Source organism: Drosophila willistoni, unplaced genomic scaffold (genome assembly GCF_018902025.1).
Source record: "Drosophila willistoni isolate 14030-0811.24 unplaced genomic scaffold, UCI_dwil_1.1 Seg498, whole genome shotgun sequence".
Lineage (NCBI taxonomy): Eukaryota > Metazoa > Arthropoda > Insecta > Diptera > Drosophilidae > Drosophila > Drosophila willistoni.
In genome coordinates, this window is record NW_025814428.1 from 16336 (window position 1) to 38608 (window position 22273).

Genomic DNA, 22273 nt, shown 5'->3' on the forward strand with positions numbered 1-22273 from the left:
GTTAGTTAGGACCATCATGGGTGCAGTATCAGTTTTCCTTTTTTCTTAGAGCATCAGTGCTATTCGTGCTGTTATCAATTAATTTGAGCAACTCAGATTCCAGACTAGCCATGTTTAGAGCGAGTAGTTCATTTTCCGTGTATTGAATTTGTTCGTTTGGCCCAAGGGGGGGCAGGCTTTCCGGGGGTTTTTTTTTTAGCTATAGACGCTTCCTTAGCTCTGAGAACATCTTGCTTTTCAGTGATCCTGTTGTAGGTCTGGTGACAGTTGTCAGCAATAAGTGCTGGCGCCTTGGAGCCAGGGTTGAGCTGAGGTGGCATCAGTGGTGGTGTTTGGGCTTTTTTTATCGTTCGTGAGGCGACAAGTTTATCTATTTGCTTTGAGTACCTAGGCCATGGCAAACGTTTAGGGATAAATGGCTTTAGATAAAGTTTTTGGTCAGACATGGAGTTAAAGAATCTTAGGCAAGCGTCATTGTATATAGTTTCTAGAGGTTTGGCGTTATGTTTTTCTTGAATTTCAGAGTTTAGGCAATAGATGTTCGCATTTGTTAGCTTTCTGAGCAGTTTATTGTGAGTTCCGGTGAGCTTTTTGAATAGGGTGTTAGATATTAGGCTACCCCATATGGGAATAGCGTATGTCCAAATAGGGACTAAGATTTGCTTGTAGATAGTGACCTTGCAGCGGGTGCTAAGATGGCTTTTAGCTCCCCCGAGCCATTTGTAGCGAGTATAGGTGGACTTGGCTTGAGCACAAAGTTTGGCAATATGGGTTTTAAACAGGAGTTTGCTATCAACAAGGACTCCCAAGTATCGGCACGAGGACGTATTTTTAATAGGTTTGTTATTAAACTTAACAGTGGCAGCTTTAACAGCAGGTGAGGTAGATCGTCTGGATAAGAGAACATGAACTGTTTTACTCACGTTGACTGTGAAACACCATTTGTTGGACCAGGTAGAGAACTTGTGTAGGTAATTTTCCGTTTTATTCATGGCTACAAGGGCGTTTTTATCGGTCGAGATGAAAATAGTATCGTCAGCATATGTAGAGAGCAGAGTGTCACCGTGTTTATAGGTCGGGTAATATTCGATCAGGGTTTCATGCTCAATTATGAACTTTGGAATTGGCATGTCTGACGAGTATATGTTGTATAGCAGGGGTCCCAAAACACTACCCTGAGGGATTCCTGCTAAAATTTTCCCATCACGGGACATAATACCATGGTTACCGCGAACGGAGAACGTGCGACCCTTGAGGTAACTGTCCAGAACTTTGTATAGGTTAATAGGTAGTAGCTTTATCAACTTGTTACGCAGACCGCAGTGCCAAACTTTGTCAAACGCTTCTGTAATATCGATGAATATAGGCGATCCATACAGTTTGTCCTCAAAAGCTCTCTGGAGGAATTGTGTAACGCGAGCTAGTTGATGCTCGGCCCCATGAAATTTGCATTTGTATGGATTGTGAAAGACGGTTACATTTAAGGACCCTCTTGGCAAGCAAGGATTCAAGTATTTTTGTTTTGTTTGCCTATGACAAAAAAAAACAACACATGTTACTCACTTCTTGCCTATAAGAGGGAATTTTCCTGACAATAAGAGCGCTGCCTCAATGATTTTGCCAACTGCAATGACGCCATGAATCGATATGATTCGAACTGATAACCTGCAAGAAACAATTATACTAATCACTATTAATGAACAATATTTGTAAATACTATATTCTTTATAATTATTGCAGCTTGCAACTTGTTCTTGATCCTCTAGTTGTTTTTACGGTCCTTGGTAAAACCCAGTAAGCATTTATTTACTTGCATGTAAAAAATTTCCCATGTAAATTTCCCACAATTTTTTTTTTGTCCTACCAGTAACACCCAACAAACATTATGTTTATATATTAATCATTCACACTATTAATAAGCCATTGTAAATTATTTCTAAGCTCGTTTTTATTGTAATTGTATATGCTTCCTTAAAGGGGGGAGAAAAACAATAAAAGATGGTTGACTCCTTCGGGAGCCAACCACTTGGCTTTGCAACTGCGGCCATACAAGTAAAAAAAAAGAGAGAATTGGAAATTCTCTCCCTTTATCACCTGGCCCGGCTGAGTAACGGCCTGACTCAAATCACGGCCAAAACAATGGACACCTATGGCAAAATAAAAGCTACCCTGGAGGCAAACAAATTTGCCTTTTTTACTCACCAGCCCAGATGGGAACGAGGTGCTAGATTTGCCATCAGGCGCTAGTGAATGACGAGATGGACCAGGATATTGGCCAGATTTAGCACGAAGATTTGCACGCGAAGCTACTGGCGGCATTTGCATGGCAGGTGAGTAATTTGTTGATTTAGTAGCATAGTTTAGCATTTTTATATTTTTTCCAGGTGCAGGAGCAGCTTTATGGCGTTTAGGACCAGATGACGGGCCACGTGGTGCAGCAGAAGATGCAGGAGGAGCTCCAGTTGGAACTGCTAGCGGCTGCGGCTGGATTTTAGATATGTATTTAGTTAAATTAGCTTGATTCTTTGTTGATTTTTTGTTTTTTTTCAGGTGCAGCCTTAGGTAGAGGGCCAGAAGGATTAGCTGGTGTTGCTGCAGGTGACTGAAGAGGATTTGCAGGTAAGCTCACGTGATTATTGAGAGATTTTTCTGACGATTTGTGTTTTTTCCATGTGCAGGCGCTAGTGAATGACGAGATGGACCAGGATATTGGCCAGATTTAGCACGAAGATTTGCACGCGAAGCTACTGGCGGCATTTGCATTGCAGGTGAGTAATTTGTTGATTTAGTAGCATAGTTTAGCATTTTTATATTTTTTCCAGGTGCAGGAGCAGCTTTATGGCGTTTAGGACCAGATGACGGGCCACGTGGTGCAGCAGAAGATGCAGGAGGAGCTCCAGTTGGAACTGCTAGCGGCTGCGGCTGGATTTTAGATATGTATTTAGTTAAATTAGCTTGATTCTTTGTTGATTTTTTGTTTTTTTTCAGGTGCAGCCTTAGGTAGAGGGCCAGAAGGACCAGCTGGTGTTGCTGCAGGTGACTGAAGAGGATTTGCAGGTAAGCTCACGTGATTATTGAGAGATTTTTCTGACGATTTGTGTTTTTTTCCATGTGCAGGCGCTAGTGAAGGACGAGATGGACCAGGAGATTGGCCAGATTTAGCACGAAGAATTGCACGCGTTGCTACTGACGGCATTTGCATGGCAGGTGAGTAATTTGTTGATTTAGTAGCATTTTTTAACATTTTTATATTTTTTCCAGGTACAGGAGCAGCTTTATGGCGTTTAGGACCAGACGACGGGCCAGGTGGTTTTGTGTTTTATTGCTGATTTAGATAATAATTTTAATATATTTTCAGATACAGCAGCTGCAGACGGACTAGCTTGACGAGATTCTGGACGACGCAGATGAGACGATGCATACGACGCTGGACAAGGAGCTGCTATTTGCTGTTGTGTATTTTCAGGTGAGTATTTGTACTTTTTAGTTGGTTTTATTTTTACATTTGTTTTATTTTCAGGTATTGGTGCATCAGGCGAGCGGAAATCTGGACAGGACGATGGACGAGATGGTGCAGACGCTGAGAACGAGGCAGAGAGTGCAGGAGGCGCGTCTACTGGAGGCACAGCTGTCGAGGACTGGCCCTCTGGCCAGGCCAGGACAACCGCTGAATAGTGGGCAGGATTCTGGCTTTGCAGGGGCCGCCTGAAATCATATTTCGTTATGATTAGGTAAGTGAATGTTTGCAGAAGTATTAGTATTGTTGTTAGAGTGATTGTTAGTTAGGACCATCATGGGTGCAGTATCAGTTTTCCTTTTTTCTTAGAGCATCAGTGCTATTCGTGCTGTTATCAATTAATTTGAGCAACTCAGATTCCAGACTAGCCATGTTTAGAGCGAGTAGTTCATTTTCCGTGTATTGAATTTGTTCGTTTGGCCCAAGGGGGGGCAGGCTTTCCGGGGTTTTTTTTTTTAGCTATAGACGCTTCCTTAGCTCTGAGAACATCTTGCTTTTCAGTGATCCTGTTGTAGGTCTGGTGACAGTTGTCAGCAATAAGTGCTGGCGCCTTGGAGCCAGGGTTGAGCTGAGGTGGCATCAGTGGTGGTGTTTGGGCTTTTTTTATCGTTCGTGAGGCGACAAGTTTATCTATTTGCTTTGAGTACCTAGGCCATGGCAAACGTTTAGGGATAAATGGCTTTAGATAAAGTTTTTGGTCAGACATGAAGTTAAAGAATCTTAGGCAAGCGTCATTGTATATAGTTTCTAGAGGTTTGGCGTTATGTTTTTCTTGAATTTCAGAGTTTAGGCAATAGATGTTCGCATTTGTTAGCTTTCTGAGCAGTTTATTGTGAGTTCCGGTGAGCTTTTTGAATAGGGTGTTAGATATTAGGCTACCCCATATGGGAATAGCGTATGTCCAAATAGGGACTAAGATTTGCTTGTAGATAGTGACCTTGCAGCGGGTGCTAAGATGGCTTTTAGCTCCCCCGAGCCATTTGTAGCGAGTATAGGTGGACTTGGCTTGAGCACAAAGTTTGGCAATATGGGTTTTAAACAGGAGTTTGCTATCAACAAGGACTCCCAAGTATCGGCACGAGGACGTATTTTTAATAGGTTTGTTATTAAACTTAACAGTGGCAGCTTTAACAGCAGGTGAGTTAGATCGTCTGGATAAGAGAACATGAACTGTTTTACTCACGTTGACTGTGAAACACCATTTGTTGGACCAGGTAGAGAACTTGTGTAGGTAATTTTCCGTTTTATTCATGGCTACAAGGGCGTTTTTATCGGTCGAGATGAAAATAGTATCGTCAGCATATGTAGAGAGCAGAGTGTCACCGTGTTTATAGGTCGGGTAATATTCGATCAGGGTTTCATGCTCAATTATGAACTTTGGAATTGGCATGTCTGACGAGTATATGTTGTATAGCAGGGGTCCCAAAACACTACCCTGAGGGATTCCTGCTAAAATTTTCCCATCACGGGACATAATACCATGGTTACCGCGAACGGAGAACGTGCGACCCTTGAGGTAACTGTCCAGAACTTTGTATAGGTTAATAGGTAGTAGCTTTATCAACTTGTTACGCAGACCGCAGGGCCAAACTTTGTCAAACGCTTCTGTAATATCGATGAATATAGGCGATCCATACAGTTTGTCCTCAAAAGCTCTCTGGAGGAATTGTGTAACGCGAGCTAGTTGATGCTCGGCCCCATGAAATTTGCATTTGTATGGATTGTGAAAGACGGTTACATTTAAGGACCCTCTTGGCAAGCAAGGATTCAAGTATTTTTGTTTTGTTTGCCTATGACAAAAAAAAACAACACATGTTACTCACTTCTTGCCTATAAGAGGGAATTTTCCTCACAATAAGAGCGCTGCCTCAATGATTTTGCCAACTGCAATGACGCCATGAATCGATATGATTCGAACTGATAACCTGCAAGAAACAATTATACTAATCACTATTAATGAACAATATTTGTAAATACTATATTCTTTATAATTATTGCAGCTTGCAACTTGTTCTTGATCCTCTAGTTGTTTTTACGGTCCTTGGTAAAACCCAGTAAGCATTTATTTACTTGCATGTAAAAAATTTCCCATGTAAATTTCCCACAATTTTTTTTTTGTCCTACCAGTAACACCCAACAAACATTATGTCTTATATATTAATCATTCACACTATTAATAAGCCATTGTAAATTATTTCTAAGCTCGTTTTTATTGTAATTGTATATGCTTCCTTAAAGGGGGGCGAAAAACAATAAAAGATGGTTGACTCCTTCGGGAGCCAACCACTTGGCTTTGCAACTGCGGCCATACAAGTAAAAAAAAGAGAGAATTGGAAATTCTCTCCCTTTATCACCTGGCCCGGCTGAGTAACGGCCTGACTCAAATCACGGCCAAAACAATGGACACCTATGGCAAAATAAAAGCTACCCTGGAGGCAAACAAATTTGCCTTTTTTACTCACCAGCCCAGATGGGAACGAGGTGCTAGATTTGTTATCAGGCGCTAGTGAATGACGAGATGGACCAGGATATTGGCCAGATTTAGCACGAAGATTTGCACGCGAAGCTACTGGCGGCATTTGCATGGCAGGTGAGTAATTTGTTGATTTAGTAGCATAGTTTAGCATTTTTATATTTTTTCCAGGTGCAGGAGCAGCTTTATGGCGTTTAGGACCAGATGACGGGCCACGTGGTGCAGCAGAAGATGCAGGAGGAGCTCCAGTTGGAACTGCTAGCGGCTGCGGCTGGATTTTAGATATGTATTTAGTTAAATTAGCTTGATTCTTTGTTGATTTTTTGTTTTTTTTCAGGTGCAGCCTTAGGTAGAGGGCCAGAAGGACCAGCTGGTGTTGCTGCAGGTGACTGAAGAGGATTTGCAGGTAAGCTCACGTGATTATTGAGAGATTTTTCTGACGATTTGTGTTTTTTTCCATGTGCAGGCGCTAGTGAAGGACGAGATGGACCAGGAGATTGGCCAGATTTAGCACGAAGAATTGCACGCGTTGCTACTGACGGCATTTGCATGGCAGGTGAGTAATTTGTTGATTTAGTAGCATTTTTTAACATTTTTATATTTTTTCCAGGTACAGGAGCAGCTTTATGGCGTTTAGGACCAGACGACGGGCCAGGTGGTTTTGTGTTTTATTGCTGATTTAGATAATAATTTTAATATATTTTCAGATACAGCAGCTGCAGACGGACTAGCTTGACGAGATTCTGGACGACGCAGATGAGACGATGCATACGACGCTGGACAAGGAGCTGCTATTTGCTGTTGTGTATTTTCAGGTGAGTATTTGTACTTTTTAGTTGGTTTTATTTTTACATTTGTTTTATTTTCAGGTATTGGTGCATCAGGCGAGCGGAAATCTGGACAGGACGATGGACGAGATGGTGCAGACGCTGAGAACGAGGCAGAGAGTGCAGGAGGCGCGTCTACTGGAGGCACAGCTGTCGAGGACTGGCCCTCTGGCCAGGCCAGGACAACCGCTGAATAGTGGGCAGGATTCTGGCTTTGCAGGGGCCGCCTGAAATCATATTTCGTTATGATTAGGTAAGTGAATGTTTGCAGAAGTATTAGTATTGGTGTTAGAGTGATTGTTAGTTAGGACCATCATGGGTGCAGTATCAGTTTTCCTTTTTTCTTAGAGCATCAGTGCTATTCGTGCTGTTATCAATTAATTTGAGCAACTCAGATTCCAGACTAGCCATGTTTAGAGCGAGTAGTTCATTTTCCGTGTATTGAATTTGTTCGTTTGGCCCAAGGGGGGGCAGGCTTTCCGGGGGTTTTTTTTTTAGCTATAGACGCTTCCTTAGCTCTGAGAACATCTTGCTTTTCAGTGATCCTGTTGTAGGTCTGGTGACAGTTGTCAGCAATAAGTGCTGGCGCCTTGGAGCCAGGGTTGAGCTGAGGTGGCATCAGTGGTGGTGTTTGGGCTTTTTTTATCGTTCGTGAGGCGACAAGTTTATCTATTTGCTTTGAGTACCTAGGCCATGGCAAACGTTTAGGGATAAATGGCTTTAGATAAAGTTTTTCAATTTCTTTGTTCTCATGGTCAGACATGGAGTTAAAGAATCTTAGGCAAGCGTCATTGTATATAGTTTCTAGAGGTTTGGCGTTATGTTTTTCTTGAATTTCAGAGTTTAGGCAATAGATGTTCGCATTTGTTAGCTTTCTGAGCAGTTTATTGTGAGTTCCGGTGAGCTTTTTGAATAGGGTGTTAGATATTAGGCTACCCCATATGGGAATAGCGTATGTCCAAATAGGGACTAAGATTTGCTTGTAGATAGTGACCTTGCAGCGGGTGCTAAGATGGCTTTTAGCTCCCCCGAGCCATTTGTAGCGAGTATAGGTGGACTTGGCTTGAGCACAAAGTTTGGCAATATGGGTTTTAAACAGGAGTTTGCTATCAACAAGGACTCCCAAGTATCGGCACGAGGACGTATTTTTAATAGGTTTGTTATTAAACTTAACAGTGGCAGCTTTAACAGCAGGTGAGGTAGATCGTCTGGATAAGAGAACATGAACTGTTTTACTCACGTTGACTGTGAAACACCATTTGTTGGACCAGGTAGAGAACTTGTGTAGGTAATTTTCCGTTTTATTCATGGCTACAAGGGCGTTTTTATCGGTCGAGATGAAAATAGTATCGTCAGCATATGTAGAGAGCAGGGTGTCACCGTGTTTATAGGTCGGGTAATATTCGATCAGGGTTTCATGCTCAATTATGAACTTTGGAATTGGCATGTCTGACGAGTATATGTTGTATAGCAGGGGTCCCAAAACACTACCCTGAGGGATTCCTGCTAAAATTTTCCCATCACGGGACATAATACCATGGTTACCGCGAACGGAGAACGTGCGACCCTTGAGGTAACAATCCAGAACTTTGTATAGGTTAATAGGTAGTAGCTTTATCAACTTGTTACGCAGACCGCAGTGCCAAACTTTGTCAAACGCTTCTGTAATATCGATGAATATAGGCGATCCATACAGTTTGTCCTCAAAAGCTCTCTGGAGGAATTGTGTAACGCGAGCTAGTTGATGCTCGGCCCCATGAAATTTGCATTTGTATGGATTGTGAAAGACGGTTACATTTAAGGACCCTCTTGGCAAGCAAGGATTCAAGTATTTTTGTTTTGTTTGCCTATGACAAAAAAAAACAACACATGTTACTCACTTCTTGCCTATAAGAGGGAATTTTCCTGACAATAAGAGCGCTGCCTCAATGATTTTGCCAACTGCAATGACGCCATGAATCGATATGATTCGAACTGATAACCTGCAAGAAACAATTATACTAATCACTATTAATGAACAATATTTGTAAATACTATATTCTTTATAATTATTGCAGCTTGCAACTTGTTCTTGATCCTCTAGTTGTTTTTACGGTCCTTGGTAAAACCCAGTAAGCATTTATTTACTTGCATGTAAAAAATTTCCCATGTAAATTTCCCACAATTTTTTTTTTGTCCTACCAGTAACACCCAACAAACATTATGTCTTATATATTAATCATTCACACTATTAATAAGCCATTGTAAATTATTTCTAAGGTCGTTTTTATTGTAATTGTATATGCTTCCTTAAAGGGGGGAGAAAAACAATAAAAGATGGTTGACTCCTTCGGGAGCCAACCACTTGGCTTTGCAACTGCGGCCATACAAGTAAAAAAAAGAGAGAATTGGAAATTCTCTCCCTTTATCACCTGGCCCGGCTGAGTAACGGCCTGACTCAAATCACGGCCAAAACAATGGACACCTATGGCAAAATAAAAGCTACCCTGGAGGCAAACAAATTTGCCTTTTTTACTCACCAGCCCAGATGGGAACGAGGTGCTAGACGTGCGACCCTTGAGGTAACAATCCAGAACTTTGTATAGGTTAATAGGTAGTAGCTTTATCAACTTGTTACGCAGACCGCAGTGCCAAACTTTGTCAAACGCTTCTGTAATATCGATGAATATAGGCGATCCATACAGTTTGTCCTCAAAAGCTCTCTGGAGGAATTGTGTAACGCGAGCTAGTTGATGCTCGGCCCCATGAAATTTGCATTTGTATGGATTGTGAAAGACGGTTACATTTAAGGACCCTCTTGGCAAGCAAGGATTCAAGTATTTTTGTTTTGTTTGCCTATGACAAAAAAAAACAACACATGTTACTCACTTCTTGCCTATAAGAGGGAATTTTCCTGACAATAAGAGCGCTGCCTCAATGATTTTGCCAACTGCAATGACGCCATGAATCGATATGATTCGAACTGATAACCTGCAAGAAACAATTATACTAATCACTATTAATGAACAATATTTGTAAATACTATATTCTTTATAATTATTGCAGCTTGCAACTTGTTCTTGATCCTCTAGTTGTTTTTACGGTCCTTGGTAAAACCCAGTAAGCATTTATTTACTTGCATGTAAAAAATTTCCCATGTAAATTTCCCACAATTTTTTTTTTGTCCTACCAGTAACACCCAACAAACATTATGTCTTATATATTAATCATTCACACTATTAATAAGCCATTGTAAATTATTTCTAAGCTCGTTTTTATTGTAATTGTATATGCTTCCTTAAAGGGGGGAGAAAAACAATAAAAGATGGTTGACTCCTTCGGGAGCCAACCACTTGGCTTTGCAACTGCGGCCATACAAGTAAAAAAAAGAGAGAATTGGAAATTCTCTCCCTTTATCACCTGGCCCGGCTGAGTAACGGCCTGACTCAAATCACGGCCAAAACAATGGACACCTATGGCAAAATAAAAGCTACCCTGGAGGCAAACAAATTTGCCTTTTTTACTCACCAGCCCAGATGGGAACGAGGTGCTAGATTTGCCATCAGGCGCTAGTGAATGACGAGATGGACCAGGATATTGGCCAGATTTAGCACGAAGATTTGCACGCGAAGCTACTGGCGGCATTTGCATGGCAGGTGAGTAATTTGTTGATTTAGTAGCATAGTTTAGCATTTTTATATTTTTTCCAGGTGCAGGAGCAGCTTTATGGCGTTTAGGACCAGATGACGGGCCACGTGGTGCAGCAGAAGATGCAGGAGGAGCTCCAGTTGGAACTGCTAGCGGCTGCGGCTGGATTTTAGATATGTATTTAGTTAAATTAGCTTGATTCTTTGTTGATTTTTTGTTTTTTTTCAGGTGCAGCCTTAGGTAGAGGGCCAGAAGGACCAGCTGGTGTTGCTGCAGGTGACTGAAGAGGATTTGCAGGTAAGCTCACGTGATTATTGAGAGATTTTTCTGACGATTTGTGTTTTTTTCCATGTGCAGGCGCTAGTGAATGACGAGATGGACCAGGATATTGGCCAGATTTAGCACGAAGATTTGCACGCGAAGCTACTGGCGGCATTTGCATGGCAGGTGAGTAATTTGTTGATTTAGTAGCATAGTTTAGCATTTTTATATTTTTTCCAGGTGCAGGAGCAGCTTTATGGCGTTTAGGACCAGATGACGGGCCACGTGGTGCAGCAGAAGATGCAGGAGGAGCTCCAGTTGGAACTGCTAGCGGCTGCGGCTGGATTTTAGATATGTATTTAGTTAAATTAGCTTGATTCTTTGTTGATTTTTTGTTTTTTTTTCAGGTGCAGCCTTAGGTAGAGGGCCAGAAGGACCAGCTGGTGTTGCTGCAGGTGACTGAAGAGGATTTGCAGGTAAGCTCACGTGATTATTGAGAGATTTTTCTGACTATTTGTGTTTTTTTCCATGTGCAGGCGCTAGTGAAGGACGAGATGGACCAGGAGATTGGCCAGATTTAGCACGAAGAATTGCACGCGTTGCTACTGACGGCATTTGCATGGCAGGTGAGTAATTTGTTGATTTAGTAGCATTTTTTAACATTTTTATATTTTTTCCAGGTACAGGAGCAGCTTTATGGCGTTTAGGACCAGACGACGGGCCAGGTGGTTTTGTGTTTTATTGCTGATTTAGATAATAATTTTAATATATTTTCAGATACAGCAGCTGCAGACGGACTAGCTTGACGAGATTCTGGACGACGCAGATGAGACGATGCATACGACGCTGGACAAGGAGCTGCTATTTGCTGTTGTGTATTTTCAGGTGAGTATTTGTACTTTTTAGTTGGTTTTATTTTTACATTTGTTTTATTTTCAGGTATTGGTGCATCAGGCGAGCGGAAATCTGGACAGGACGATGGACGAGATGGTGCAGACGCTGAGAACGAGGTAGAGAGTGCAGGAGGCGCGTCTACTGGAGGCACAGCTGTCGAGGACTGGCCCTCTGGCCAGGCCAGGACAACCGCTGAATAGTGGGCAGGATTCTGGCTTTGCAGGGGCCGCCTGAAATCATATTTCGTTATGATTAGGTAAGTGAATGTTTGCAGAAGTATTAGTATTGGTGTTAGAGTGATTGTTAGTTAGGACCATCATGGGTGCAGTATCAGTTTTCCTTTTTTCTTAGAGCATCAGTGCTATTCGTGCTGTTATCAATTAATTTGAGCAACTCAGATTCCAGACTAGCCATGTTTAGAGCGAGTAGTTCATTTTCCGTGTATTGAATTTGTTCGTTTGGCCCAAGGGGGGGCAGGCTTTCCGGGGGTTTTTTTTTTAGCTATAGACGCTTCCTTAGCTCTGAGAACATCTTGCTTTTCAGTGATCCTGTTGTAGGTCTGGTGACAGTTGTCAGCAATAAGTGCTGGCGCCTTGGAGCCAGGGTTGAGCTGAGGTGGCATCAGTGGTGGTGTTTGGGCTTTTTTTATCGTTCGTGAGGCGACAAGTTTATCTATTTGCTTTGAGTACCTAGGCCATGGCAAACGTTTAGGGATAAATGGCTTTAGATAAAGTTTTTGGTCAGACATGAAGTTAAAGAATCTTAGGCAAGCGTCATTGTATATAGTTTCTAGAGGTTTGGCGTTATGTTTTTCTTGAATTTCAGAGTTTAGGCAATAGATGTTCGCATTTGTTAGCTTTCTGAGCAGTTTATTGTGAGTTCCGGTGAGCTTTTTGAATAGGGTGTTAGATATTAGGCTAACCCATATGGGAATAGCGTATGTCCAAATAGGGACTAAGATTTGCTTGTAGATAGTGACCTTGCAGCGGGTGCTAAGATGGCTTTTAGCTCCCCCGAGCCATTTGTAGCGAGTATAGGTGGACTTGGCTTGAGCACAAAGTTTGGCAATATGGGTTTTAAACAGGAGTTTGCTATCAACAAGGACTCCCAAGTATCGCCACGAGGACGTATTTTTAATAGGTTTGTTATTAAACTTAACAGTGGCAGCTTTAACAGCAGGTGAGGTAGATCGTCTGGATAAGAGAACATGAACTGTTTTACTCACGTTGACTGTGAAACACCATTTGTTGGACCAGGTAGAGAACTTGTGTAGGTAATTTTCCGTTTTATTCATGGCTACAAGGGCGTTTTTATCGGTCGAGATGAAAATAGTATCGTCAGCATATGTAGAGAGCAGAGTGTCACCGTGTTTATAGGTCGGGTAATATTCGATCAGGGTTTCATGCTCAATTATGAACTTTGGAATTGGCATGTCTGACGAGTATATGTTGTATAGCAGGGGTCCCAAAACACTACCCTGAGGGATTCCTGCTAAAATTTTCCCATCACGGGACATAATACCATGGTTACCGCGAACGGAGAACGTGCGACCCTTGAGGTAACTGTCCAGAACTTTGTATAGGTTAATAGGTAGTAGCTTTATCAACTTGTTACGCAGACCGCAGTGCCAAACTTTGTCAAACGCTTCTGTAATATCGATGAATATAGGCGATCCATACAGTTTGTCCTCAAAAGCTCTCTGGAGGAATTGTGTAACGCGAGCTAGTTGATGCTCGGCCCCATGAAATTTGCATTTGTATGGATTGTGAAAGACGGTTACATTTAAGGACCCTCTTGGCAAGCAAGGATTCAAGTATTTTGTTTTGTTTGCCTATGACAAAAAAAAACAACACATGTTACTCACTTCTTGCCTATAAGAGGGAATTTTCCTGACAATAAGAGCGCTGCCTCAATGATTTTGCCAACTGCAATGACGCCATGAATGATATGATTCGAACTGATAACCTGCAAGAAACAATTATACTAATCACTATTAATGAACAATATTTGTAAATACTATATTCTTTATAATTATTGCAGCTTGCAACTTGTTCTTGATCCTCTAGTTGTTTTTATGGTCCTTGGTAAAACCCAGTAAGCATTTATTTACTTGCATGTAAAAAATTTCCCATGTAAATTTCCCACAATTTTTTTTTTGTCCTACCAGTAACACCCAACAAACATTATGTCTTATATATTAATCATTCACACTATTAATAAGCCATTGTAAATTATTTCTAAGCTCGTTTTTATTGTAATTGTATATGCTTCCTTAAAGGGGGGAGAAAAACAATAAAAGATGGTTGACTCCTTCGGGAGCCAACCACTTGGCTTTGCAACTGCGGCCATACAAGTAAAAAAAAAGAGAGAATTGGAAATTCTCTCCCTTTATCACCTGGCCCGGCTGAGTAACGGCCTGACTCAAATCACGGCCAAAACAATGGACACCTATGGCAAAATAAAAGCTACCCTGGAGGCAAACAAATTTGCCTTTTTTACTCACCAGCCCAGATGGGAACGAGGTGCTAGACGTGCGACCCTTGAGGTAACAATCCAGAACTTTGTATAGGTTAATAGGTAGTAGCTTTATCAACTTGTTACGCAGACCGCAGTGCCAAACTTTGTCAAACGCTTCTGTAATATCGATGAATATAGGCGATCCATACAGTTTGTCCTCAAAAGCTCTCTGGAGGAATTGTGTAACGCGAGCTAGTTGATGCTCGGCCCCATGAAATTTGCATTTGTATGGATTGTGAAAGACGGTTACATTTAAGGACCCTCTTGGCAAGCAAGGATTCAAGTATTTTTGTTTTGTTTGCCTATGACAAAAAAAACAACACATGTTACTCACTTCTTGCCTATAAGAGGGAATTTTCCTGACAATAAGAGCGCTGCCTCAATGATTTTGCCAACTGCAATGACGCCATGAATCGATATGATTCGAACTGATAACCTGCAAGAAACAATTATACTAATCACTATTAATGAACAATATTTGTAAATACTATATTCTTTATAATTATTGCAGCTTGCAACTTGTTCTTGATCCTCTAGTTGTTTTTACGGTCCTTGGTAAAACCCAGTAAGCATTTATTTACTTGCATGTAAAAAATTTCCCATGTAAATTTCCCACAATTTTTTTTTTGTCCTACCAGTAACACCCAACAAACATTATGTCTTATATATTAATCATTCACACTATTAATAAGCCATTGTAAATTATTTCTAAGCTCGTTTTTATTGTAATTGTATATGCTTCCTTAAAGGGGGGAGAAAAACAATAAAAGATGGTTGACTCCTTCGGGAGCCAACCACTTGGCTTTGCAACTGCGGCCATACAAGTAAAAAAAAAGAGAGAATTGGAAATTCTCTCCTTTATCACCTGGCCCGGCTGAGTAACGGCCTGACTCAAATCACGGCCAAAACAATGGACACCTATGGCAAAATAAAAGCTACCCTGGAGGCAAACAAATTTGCCTTTTTTACTCACCAGCCCAGATGGGAACGAGGTGCTAGACGTGCGACCCTTGAGGTAACAATCCAGAACTTTGTATAGGTTAATAGGTAGTAGCTTTATCAACTTGTTACGCAGACCGCAGTGCCAAACTTTGTCAAACGCTTCTGTAATATCGATGAATATAGGCGATCCATACAGTTTGTCCTCAAAAGCTCTCTGGAGGAATTGTGTAACGCGAGCTAGTTGATGCTCGGCCCATGAAATTTGCATTTGTATGGATTGTGAAAGACGGTTACATTTAAGGACCCTCTTGGCAAGCAAGGATTCAAGTATTTTTGTTTTGTTTGCCTATGACAAAAAAAAAACAACACATGTTACTCACTTCTTGCCTATAAGAGGGAATTTTCCTGACAATAAGAGCGCTGCCTCAATGATTTTGCCAACTGCAATGACGCCATGAATCGATATGATTCGAACTGATAACCTGCAAGAAACAATTATACTAATCACTATTAATGAACAATATTTGTAAATACTATATTCTTTATAATTATTGCAGCTTGCAACTTGTTCTTGATCCTCTAGTTGTTTTTACGGTCCTTGGTAAACCCAGTAAGCATTTATTTACTTGCATGTAAAAAATTTCCCATGTAAATTTCCCACAATTTTTTTTTGTCCTACCAGTAACACCCAACAAACATTATGTCTTATATATTAATCATTCACACTATTAATAAGCCATTGTAAATTATTTCTAAGCTCGTTTTTATTGTAATTGTATATGCTTCCTTAAAGGGGGGAGAAAAACAATAAAAGATGGTTGACTCCTTCGGGAGCCAACCACTTGGCTTTGCAACTGCGGCCATACAAGTAAAAAAAAGAGAGAATTGGAAATTCTCTCCCTTATCACCTGGCCCGGCTGAGTAACGGCCTGACTCAAATCACGGCCAAAACAATGGACACCTATGGCAAAATAAAAGCTACCCTGGAGGCAAACAAATTTGCCTTTTTTACTCACCAGCCCAGATGGGAACGAGGTGCTAGATTTGCCATCTTGAATGCGAAGCTTAAAATACTTAAAATTAAGGTCCTAGGCAGCCAGGAGGTACGCGTCGAGAGGCAAAGGGAGATTCCCCAATGCAAAAACTGCTCCTCTTTGGCCATACAGCCAGGTACTGCTGCCTTCCCCCGCTCTGCTCCGTCTGTGCTGGCCAGCACAAATCCGACAAATGCCCCTCTCCTGATGGCCAATCTCCAAAGTGTGGCATCTGCGGAGATGGCCATAGAGCCACCTATAGGAGCTGTGCCTTTTATAAGGCTGAACTGGCAAAATTTGTCGTTGACCAGCGCCCAGAGCGGCAAGAAAGGCAAATGAATCATGAAAAGGAAAGAAAATTTGGGCATGAGACAATGAATATGCAATCTAACGCTAACAAAAACTTACCTGAAGTCCACCAGCAACCGTCTGCACCACCTTGCCAGTCGACCTGTCCAGATTTCCGCTCGTCTAATGCACCAGTACCTGAAAATAAAACAAATCGTAAAATAAAATCAACTAAAATCTACAATTGCTCACCTGAAAATACACTACAGCAAACAGCAGCTCCTTGTACAGCGTCGTATGCATCGTCTCATCTACGTCGTCCAGCATCTCGTCAAGCTAGTCCGTCTGCAGCTCGTCCATCTGAAAATAAATAAAATCATTATCTAAATCTCCGAAAAATCACAAAAACTCACCTGTTAATCCATGTCAGCCAGCAGCAGCACCGCCTGCGAGTCCTCGTGCAGCATCTTGGCAATCATCTGGTCCATCTCGTCCTCTGCTAGCGCCTGCACCTGGAAAAAAACCCAAATCGTTAGAAAAATCACCTAAAATTCACACAACTTACCTGCAAATTATAGTCATCAGCAGCAGCAGGTCCTGGTCCTCAAGCAGCGGCTACACCTGAAAGCCAAAAATATCAACAAAAATCGCTCTAAAAAACCATAAACTTATATGAAAGCCAGCTGCAGTCTTTAGCAGCACCTTTTGCAGCCCCTCATACACTTTCTGGTGCTAAATCTCGTCTGGCAGCCGCCCCATTGGGTGCAACTAATGCGCCTGCACCTGAAAGAAAGCAAAATTGTTACAAAAATATACCAAATCAACAAAATACTCACCTGTAAATTACTCGCCTACAGCAGCAACGCCTATTTATACACTAGACGTACCTGAAAACGGCGAAACAACTAAAATTAAAACAACTATAATTATCGACAAAGCTAAAAGTCAGCGGTACTCACCAAATACCAACATGCGGCCAACAAAACTGGCCAAAGCCAAATCACCAGTACCTGAAACAACAAAAAATTAAATTAATCAACAAACACTTACCTGCAAGCAAACCCGGTCGGGCAGCAACACCAACAAAATGCAAAACGGATCGTTTCGCAAAACCTTGCAGCAACAAAATCTGCCAAAGGTCGCCAGCTGTTCTCGACCCAACAGCTTTACTCTGTCGTCGCCAGAATACTCCACCGTTCACGAACTCGCCATGTTCCTGCAAGGCATCTGAAATTAATTTTTAAAATGTTCTATGTTAATTATTACTATTGTCAATTTTATATTTTTTTTACTTACCTATATTTTCCTATTGTTTACAAATAAATGTCGCTCTCTTTCCAGCTCACATGCGGAAACTTCGCCATCAGACCCATATCGATGACTTATCGATAGGTCATCAACATTTCAGAGCATTATCGATATGCCGGCCAATTCTGGCTAAACCAAAGCCAAAGACTCTGAATCTCAGCCTTATAAAGCTAACTTCTCGCCTTGCTCTCAAATGATGCCTTACGACTCTAGCCAATATTGGCTTATTTTACTTAAATATTTGGTCTCTATGTTTTTCCCCACTAAAAGCTAATTGCTCTAAAACTTCTAGCCTATAAAGCTAACTCAACTAAAAGCTGACTGCTCTAAAACTTTTAGCCTTAAAGCCAAGCCTTGCTCGCAATTGATGCGCCAACAGCCAAGCTAAAAAACTAGTGTTACTCAGACCCAAAATATGGGTCTCCCTACTTTTTTTCTCCAGTGTGGAGGAAAACCAGTTTTTTCCCCGACATTAATCGCCACGTTTTTGTAGCCGCCTTAGCACCAAGTTCTTATTCGCCAAGTTTATTATTAAAAATTGCTACCTACTTGACTACTTATGCTAAAAGTAACATAATCTTAAATCTATCATACAAACTATCTTACCTAAATCGCTAAAAACTAAATGTTAATCTAATGTCTTATTGTATATTTTTTATTTAGTATTAATCTAGTTTTAAGATAATTTTAATCCCCCCGCCACTGCTGCTGTAACGGCCTTTTAAATTTAAATTTTTGCTATATACCCTTGTAGGTGAAAGACTGAGGCCAGGCGGATCAAACGCCTTACCTTAAAAAGTGGGGTAATTCAAGGTCATGTAAACGCGGCAGAACTCTCCTTGAAGTGATCCAGGCTGACAAGAAACTGGACATCCTGGCGACGGGTGGTAATACTCATTTCCCACACGACCGGCGAAAAAATCCCTCAGCCATTGACTTTGGAGTTTATTCTGGAATAAACCACAACAGATTAACTACTCAAGCTATATGCGAACTATCCTCTGACCACTGACCTGTTTTTGTACCCATCACGATGGACCAGCACCCAAACTTACTTCCTGACAATCGAAGACTTTTGCCTGTAGGATCTAACATCAAACTGTTCCAAAACACCCTCAGCGACTCCCTCCACCTAAATATGGAAATCGAATCTGGATTAGACATTGAGGACGCGATTAATATCTTCACAAACAATAGTCACCATGCTGCAGCCCTGGCCACTAAACCTCTACGAAGGGACCTGCCAAATACGAATCGTACCGAATCGGAGGAGCCATACCTATAAATAAAAAAATGCACAAATTATTAAAACAAAAAAATAAAATAAAATTGACATAATGCCTCTCACGAAACTTTGAACGTAAAAAAACATTAAAATATACTAAACAAAGAAATAAGCCTATCAAAAAACAAACACTTAAATAAAAAACTATGTAAAATAGACTCCTCTGATCGGTACAGACCCCACAAGCTGTGGCAATTAACCAACAAACTAAAACGGCAGCCCCTTCCTAACTGGCCTCTTAGGATCCCTAGCGGAGTAGACAAGAAGCATGCATGGACAAGATCACCTGAAGGTAAAATGGAGCTGTTTACTGACCAGTTAGAGAAGCGTTTCTCTCCCATCTTGACAAATAGCTCCCTTGACAGGGCCTAAATCAACGAGGGAACAAATGCCATCCTAAAGCCATGTAAAACCCATCACTCCATCGCTAGCTCCTCCGCCAACTTTGACTCCAGCAACTCACCTTTTGTCAAGCCCATCACTCTCTCTGAACTAAAAAAAGAGATTGATAGCTTAATCAACAAAAAACACCAGGATATGATAGGATCAACAATGCCCTAATCAAAGTTCTCCCACTCAAAGCTATCATCTTCTTACTCAAAATATACAACAGCATCCTACGTTTTGGCCACTTCCCCCTAGTGTGGAAAAAAGCCATAGTTGTCATGGTAAAAAAACCAAAAAAACCAATTTCTGAAGCTAGCTCGTATCGCCCCATAAGCTTGCTTCCTGCTTTCTCAAAAATACTTGAATCCTTGCTTGCCAAGAGGCTCCTTAAATGTAACCGTCTTTCACAATCCATACCTAACCACCAATTTGGATTCCGCAAATTTCATGGGGCCGACCATCAACTAGCTCGCGTTACACAATTCCTCCAGAGAGCTTTTGAGGACAAACTGTAGGGATCGCCTATATTCATCGATATTACAGAAGCGTATGACAAAGTTTGGCACTGCGGTCTGCGTAACAAGTTGATAAAGCTACTACCTATTAACCTATACAAAGTTCTGGACAGTTACCTCAAGGATCGCACGTTCTCCGTTCGCGGTAACCATGGTATTATGTCCCGTGATGGGAAAATTTTAGCGGGAATCCCTCAGGGTAGTGTTTTGGGACCCCTGCTACACAACATATACTCGTCAGACATGCCAATTCCAAAGTTCATAATTGAGCATGAAACCCTGATCGAATATTACCCGACCTATAAACACGGTGACACTCTGCTCTCTACATATGCTGACGATACTATTTTCATCTCGACCGATAAAAACGCCCTTGTAGCCATGAATAAAACGGAAAATTACCTACACAAGTTCTCTACCTGGTCCAACAAATGGTGTTTCACAGTCAACGTGAGTAAAACAGTTCATGTTCTCTTCTCCAGACGATCTACCTCACCTGCTGTTAAAGCTGCCACTGTTAAGTTTAATAACAAACCTATTAAAAATACGTCCTCGTGCCGATACTTGGGAGTCCTTGTTGATAGCAAACCCCTGTTTAAAACCCATATTGCCAAACTTTGTGCTCAAGCCAAGTCCACCTATACTCGCTACAAATGGCTCGTGGGAGCTAAAAGCCATCTTAGCACCCGCTGCAAGGTCACTATCTACAAGCAAATCTTAGTCCCTATTTGGACATTACGCATTCCCATATGGGTAGCCTAATATCTAACACCCTATTCAAAAAGCTCACCGGAACTCACAATAAACTGCTCAGAAAGCTAACAAATGCGAACATCTATTGCTAAACTCTGAAATTCAAGAAAAACATAACGCCAAACCTCTAGAAACTATATACAATGACGCGTTGCCTAAGATTCTTTAACTTCATGTCTGACCAAAAACTTTATTTAAAGCCATTTATCCCTAAACGTTTGCCATGGCCTAGGTACTCAAAGCAAATAGATAAACTTGTCGCCTCACGAACGATAAAAAAGCCCAAACACCACCACTGATGCCACCTCAGCTCAACCCTGGCTCCAAGGCGCCAAGCACTTATTGCTGACAACTGTCACCAGACCTACAACAGGATCACTGAAAAGCAAGATGTTCTCAGAGCTAAGGAAGCGTCTATAGCTAAAAAAAAAAACCCCCGGAAAGCCTGCCCCCCCTTGGGCCAAACGAACAAATTCAATACACGGAAAATGAACTACTCGCTCTAAACATGGCTAGTCTGGAATCTGAGTTGCTCAATTAATAAACAGCACGAATAGCACGATGCTCTAAGAAAAAAGGAAAACTGATACTGCACCCATGATGGTCCTAACTAACAATCACTCTAACACCAATACTAATACTTCTGCAAACATTCACTTACCTAATCATAACGAAATATGATTTCAGGCGGCCCTGCAAAGCCAGAATCCTGCCCACTATTCAGCGGTTGTCCTGGCCTGGCCAGAGGGCCAGTCCTCGACAGCCACCTGTGCCTCCAGTAGACGCGGCCTCCTGCACTCTCTGCCTCGTTCTCAGCGTCTGCACCATCTCGTCCATCGTCCTGTCCAGATTTCCGCTCGCCTGATGCACCAATACCTGAAAATAAAAACAAATGTAAAAATAAAACCAACTAAAAAGTACAAATACTCACCTGAAAATACCCAACAGCAAATAGCAGCTCCTTGTCCAGCGTCGTATGCATCGTCTCATCTGCGTCGTCCAGAATCTCGTCAAGCTAGTCCGTCTGCAGCTGCTGTATCTGAAATATATTAAAATTATTATCTAAATCAGCAATAAAACACAAAACACCTGGCCCGTCGTCCTGGTCCTAACGCCATAAAGCTGCTCCTTACCTGGAAAAATATAAAAATGTTAAAAAATGCTACTAAATCAAACAAATTACTCACCTGCCATGCAAATGCCGTCAGTAGCAACGCGTGCAATTCTTCGTGCTAAATCTGGCCAATCTCCTGGTCCATCTCGTCCTTCACTAGCGCCTGCACATGGAAAAAAACACAAAAAACGTCAGAAAAATCTCTCAATAATCACGTGAGCTTACCTGCAAATCCTCTTCAGTCACTTGCAGCAACACCAGCTGGTCCTTCTGCCCTCTACCTAAGGCTGCCACCTGAAAAAAAAACAAAAAATCAACAAAGAATCAAGCTAATTTAACTAAAACATTATCTAAAAATCCAGCCGCAGCCGCTAGCAGTTCCAACTGGAGCTCCTCCTGCATCTTCTGCTGCACCACGTGGCCCGTCATCTGTCCTAAAACGCCATAAAGCTGCTCCTGCACCTGGAAAAATATAAAATGCTAAACTATGCTACTAAATTCAACAAATTACTCACCTGCCATAGCAAATGC

At 41.6% G+C, this 22273-nt stretch overlaps 1 protein-coding gene and 5 long non-coding RNA genes across 8 annotated transcripts; 5 read left to right on the plus strand and 1 right to left on the minus strand.

Annotated features, from left to right (window-relative positions):
* The first annotated feature begins 443 nt into the window (after positions 1–443).
* Positions 444–1758, plus strand: LOC124461481. The gene is made up of 2 exons (XR_006955087.1): positions 444–1256; positions 1317–1758. It is a non-coding gene; the product is annotated as an uncharacterized LOC124461481 (long non-coding RNA).
* Positions 1759–9070: 7312 nt separating this feature from the next.
* On the plus strand, positions 9071–10056 carry LOC124461483. The gene is made up of 2 exons (XR_006955090.1): positions 9071–9378; positions 9439–10056. It is a non-coding gene; the product is annotated as an uncharacterized LOC124461483 (long non-coding RNA).
* Positions 10057–11263: 1207 nt separating this feature from the next.
* LOC124461482 lies at positions 11264–13273 on the plus strand. 2 transcript variants are annotated; one of them, XR_006955089.1, is made up of 5 exons: positions 11264–11331; positions 11386–11433; positions 11483–11590; positions 11645–13157; positions 13218–13273. It is a non-coding gene; the product is annotated as an uncharacterized LOC124461482 (long non-coding RNA). The 2 variants fall into 2 exon arrangements; XR_006955088.1 differs by lacking the exon at positions 13218–13273 and having other exon boundaries at positions 11386–11430; positions 11645–12726.
* Positions 13274–13550: 277 nt separating this feature from the next.
* On the plus strand, positions 13551–14821 carry LOC124461486. Its single transcript, XR_006955093.1, has 2 exons — positions 13551–14144; positions 14205–14821. It is a non-coding gene; the product is annotated as an uncharacterized LOC124461486 (long non-coding RNA).
* A 160-nt stretch (positions 14822–14981) lies between these two features.
* LOC124461484 lies at positions 14982–16621 on the plus strand. Its single transcript, XM_047013000.1, has 2 exons — positions 14982–15108; positions 16094–16621. The coding sequence occupies exons 1-2, from the start codon at positions 15027–15029 to the stop codon at positions 16429–16431; spliced, it is 420 nt and encodes a 139-aa protein (XP_046868956.1). The 5' UTR covers positions 14982–15026; the 3' UTR covers positions 16432–16621.
* On the minus strand, positions 15318–17006 carry LOC124461485. 2 transcript variants are annotated; one of them, XR_006955092.1, is made up of 6 exons: positions 16946–17006; positions 16794–16892; positions 16633–16740; positions 16075–16578; positions 15439–15540; positions 15346–15363 (listed from the first exon to the last, which is right to left on the minus strand). It is a non-coding gene; the product is annotated as an uncharacterized LOC124461485 (long non-coding RNA). The 2 variants fall into 2 exon arrangements; XR_006955091.1 differs by having other exon boundaries at positions 15318–15540.
* Between the last annotated feature and the right edge of the window lie 5267 nt (positions 17007–22273).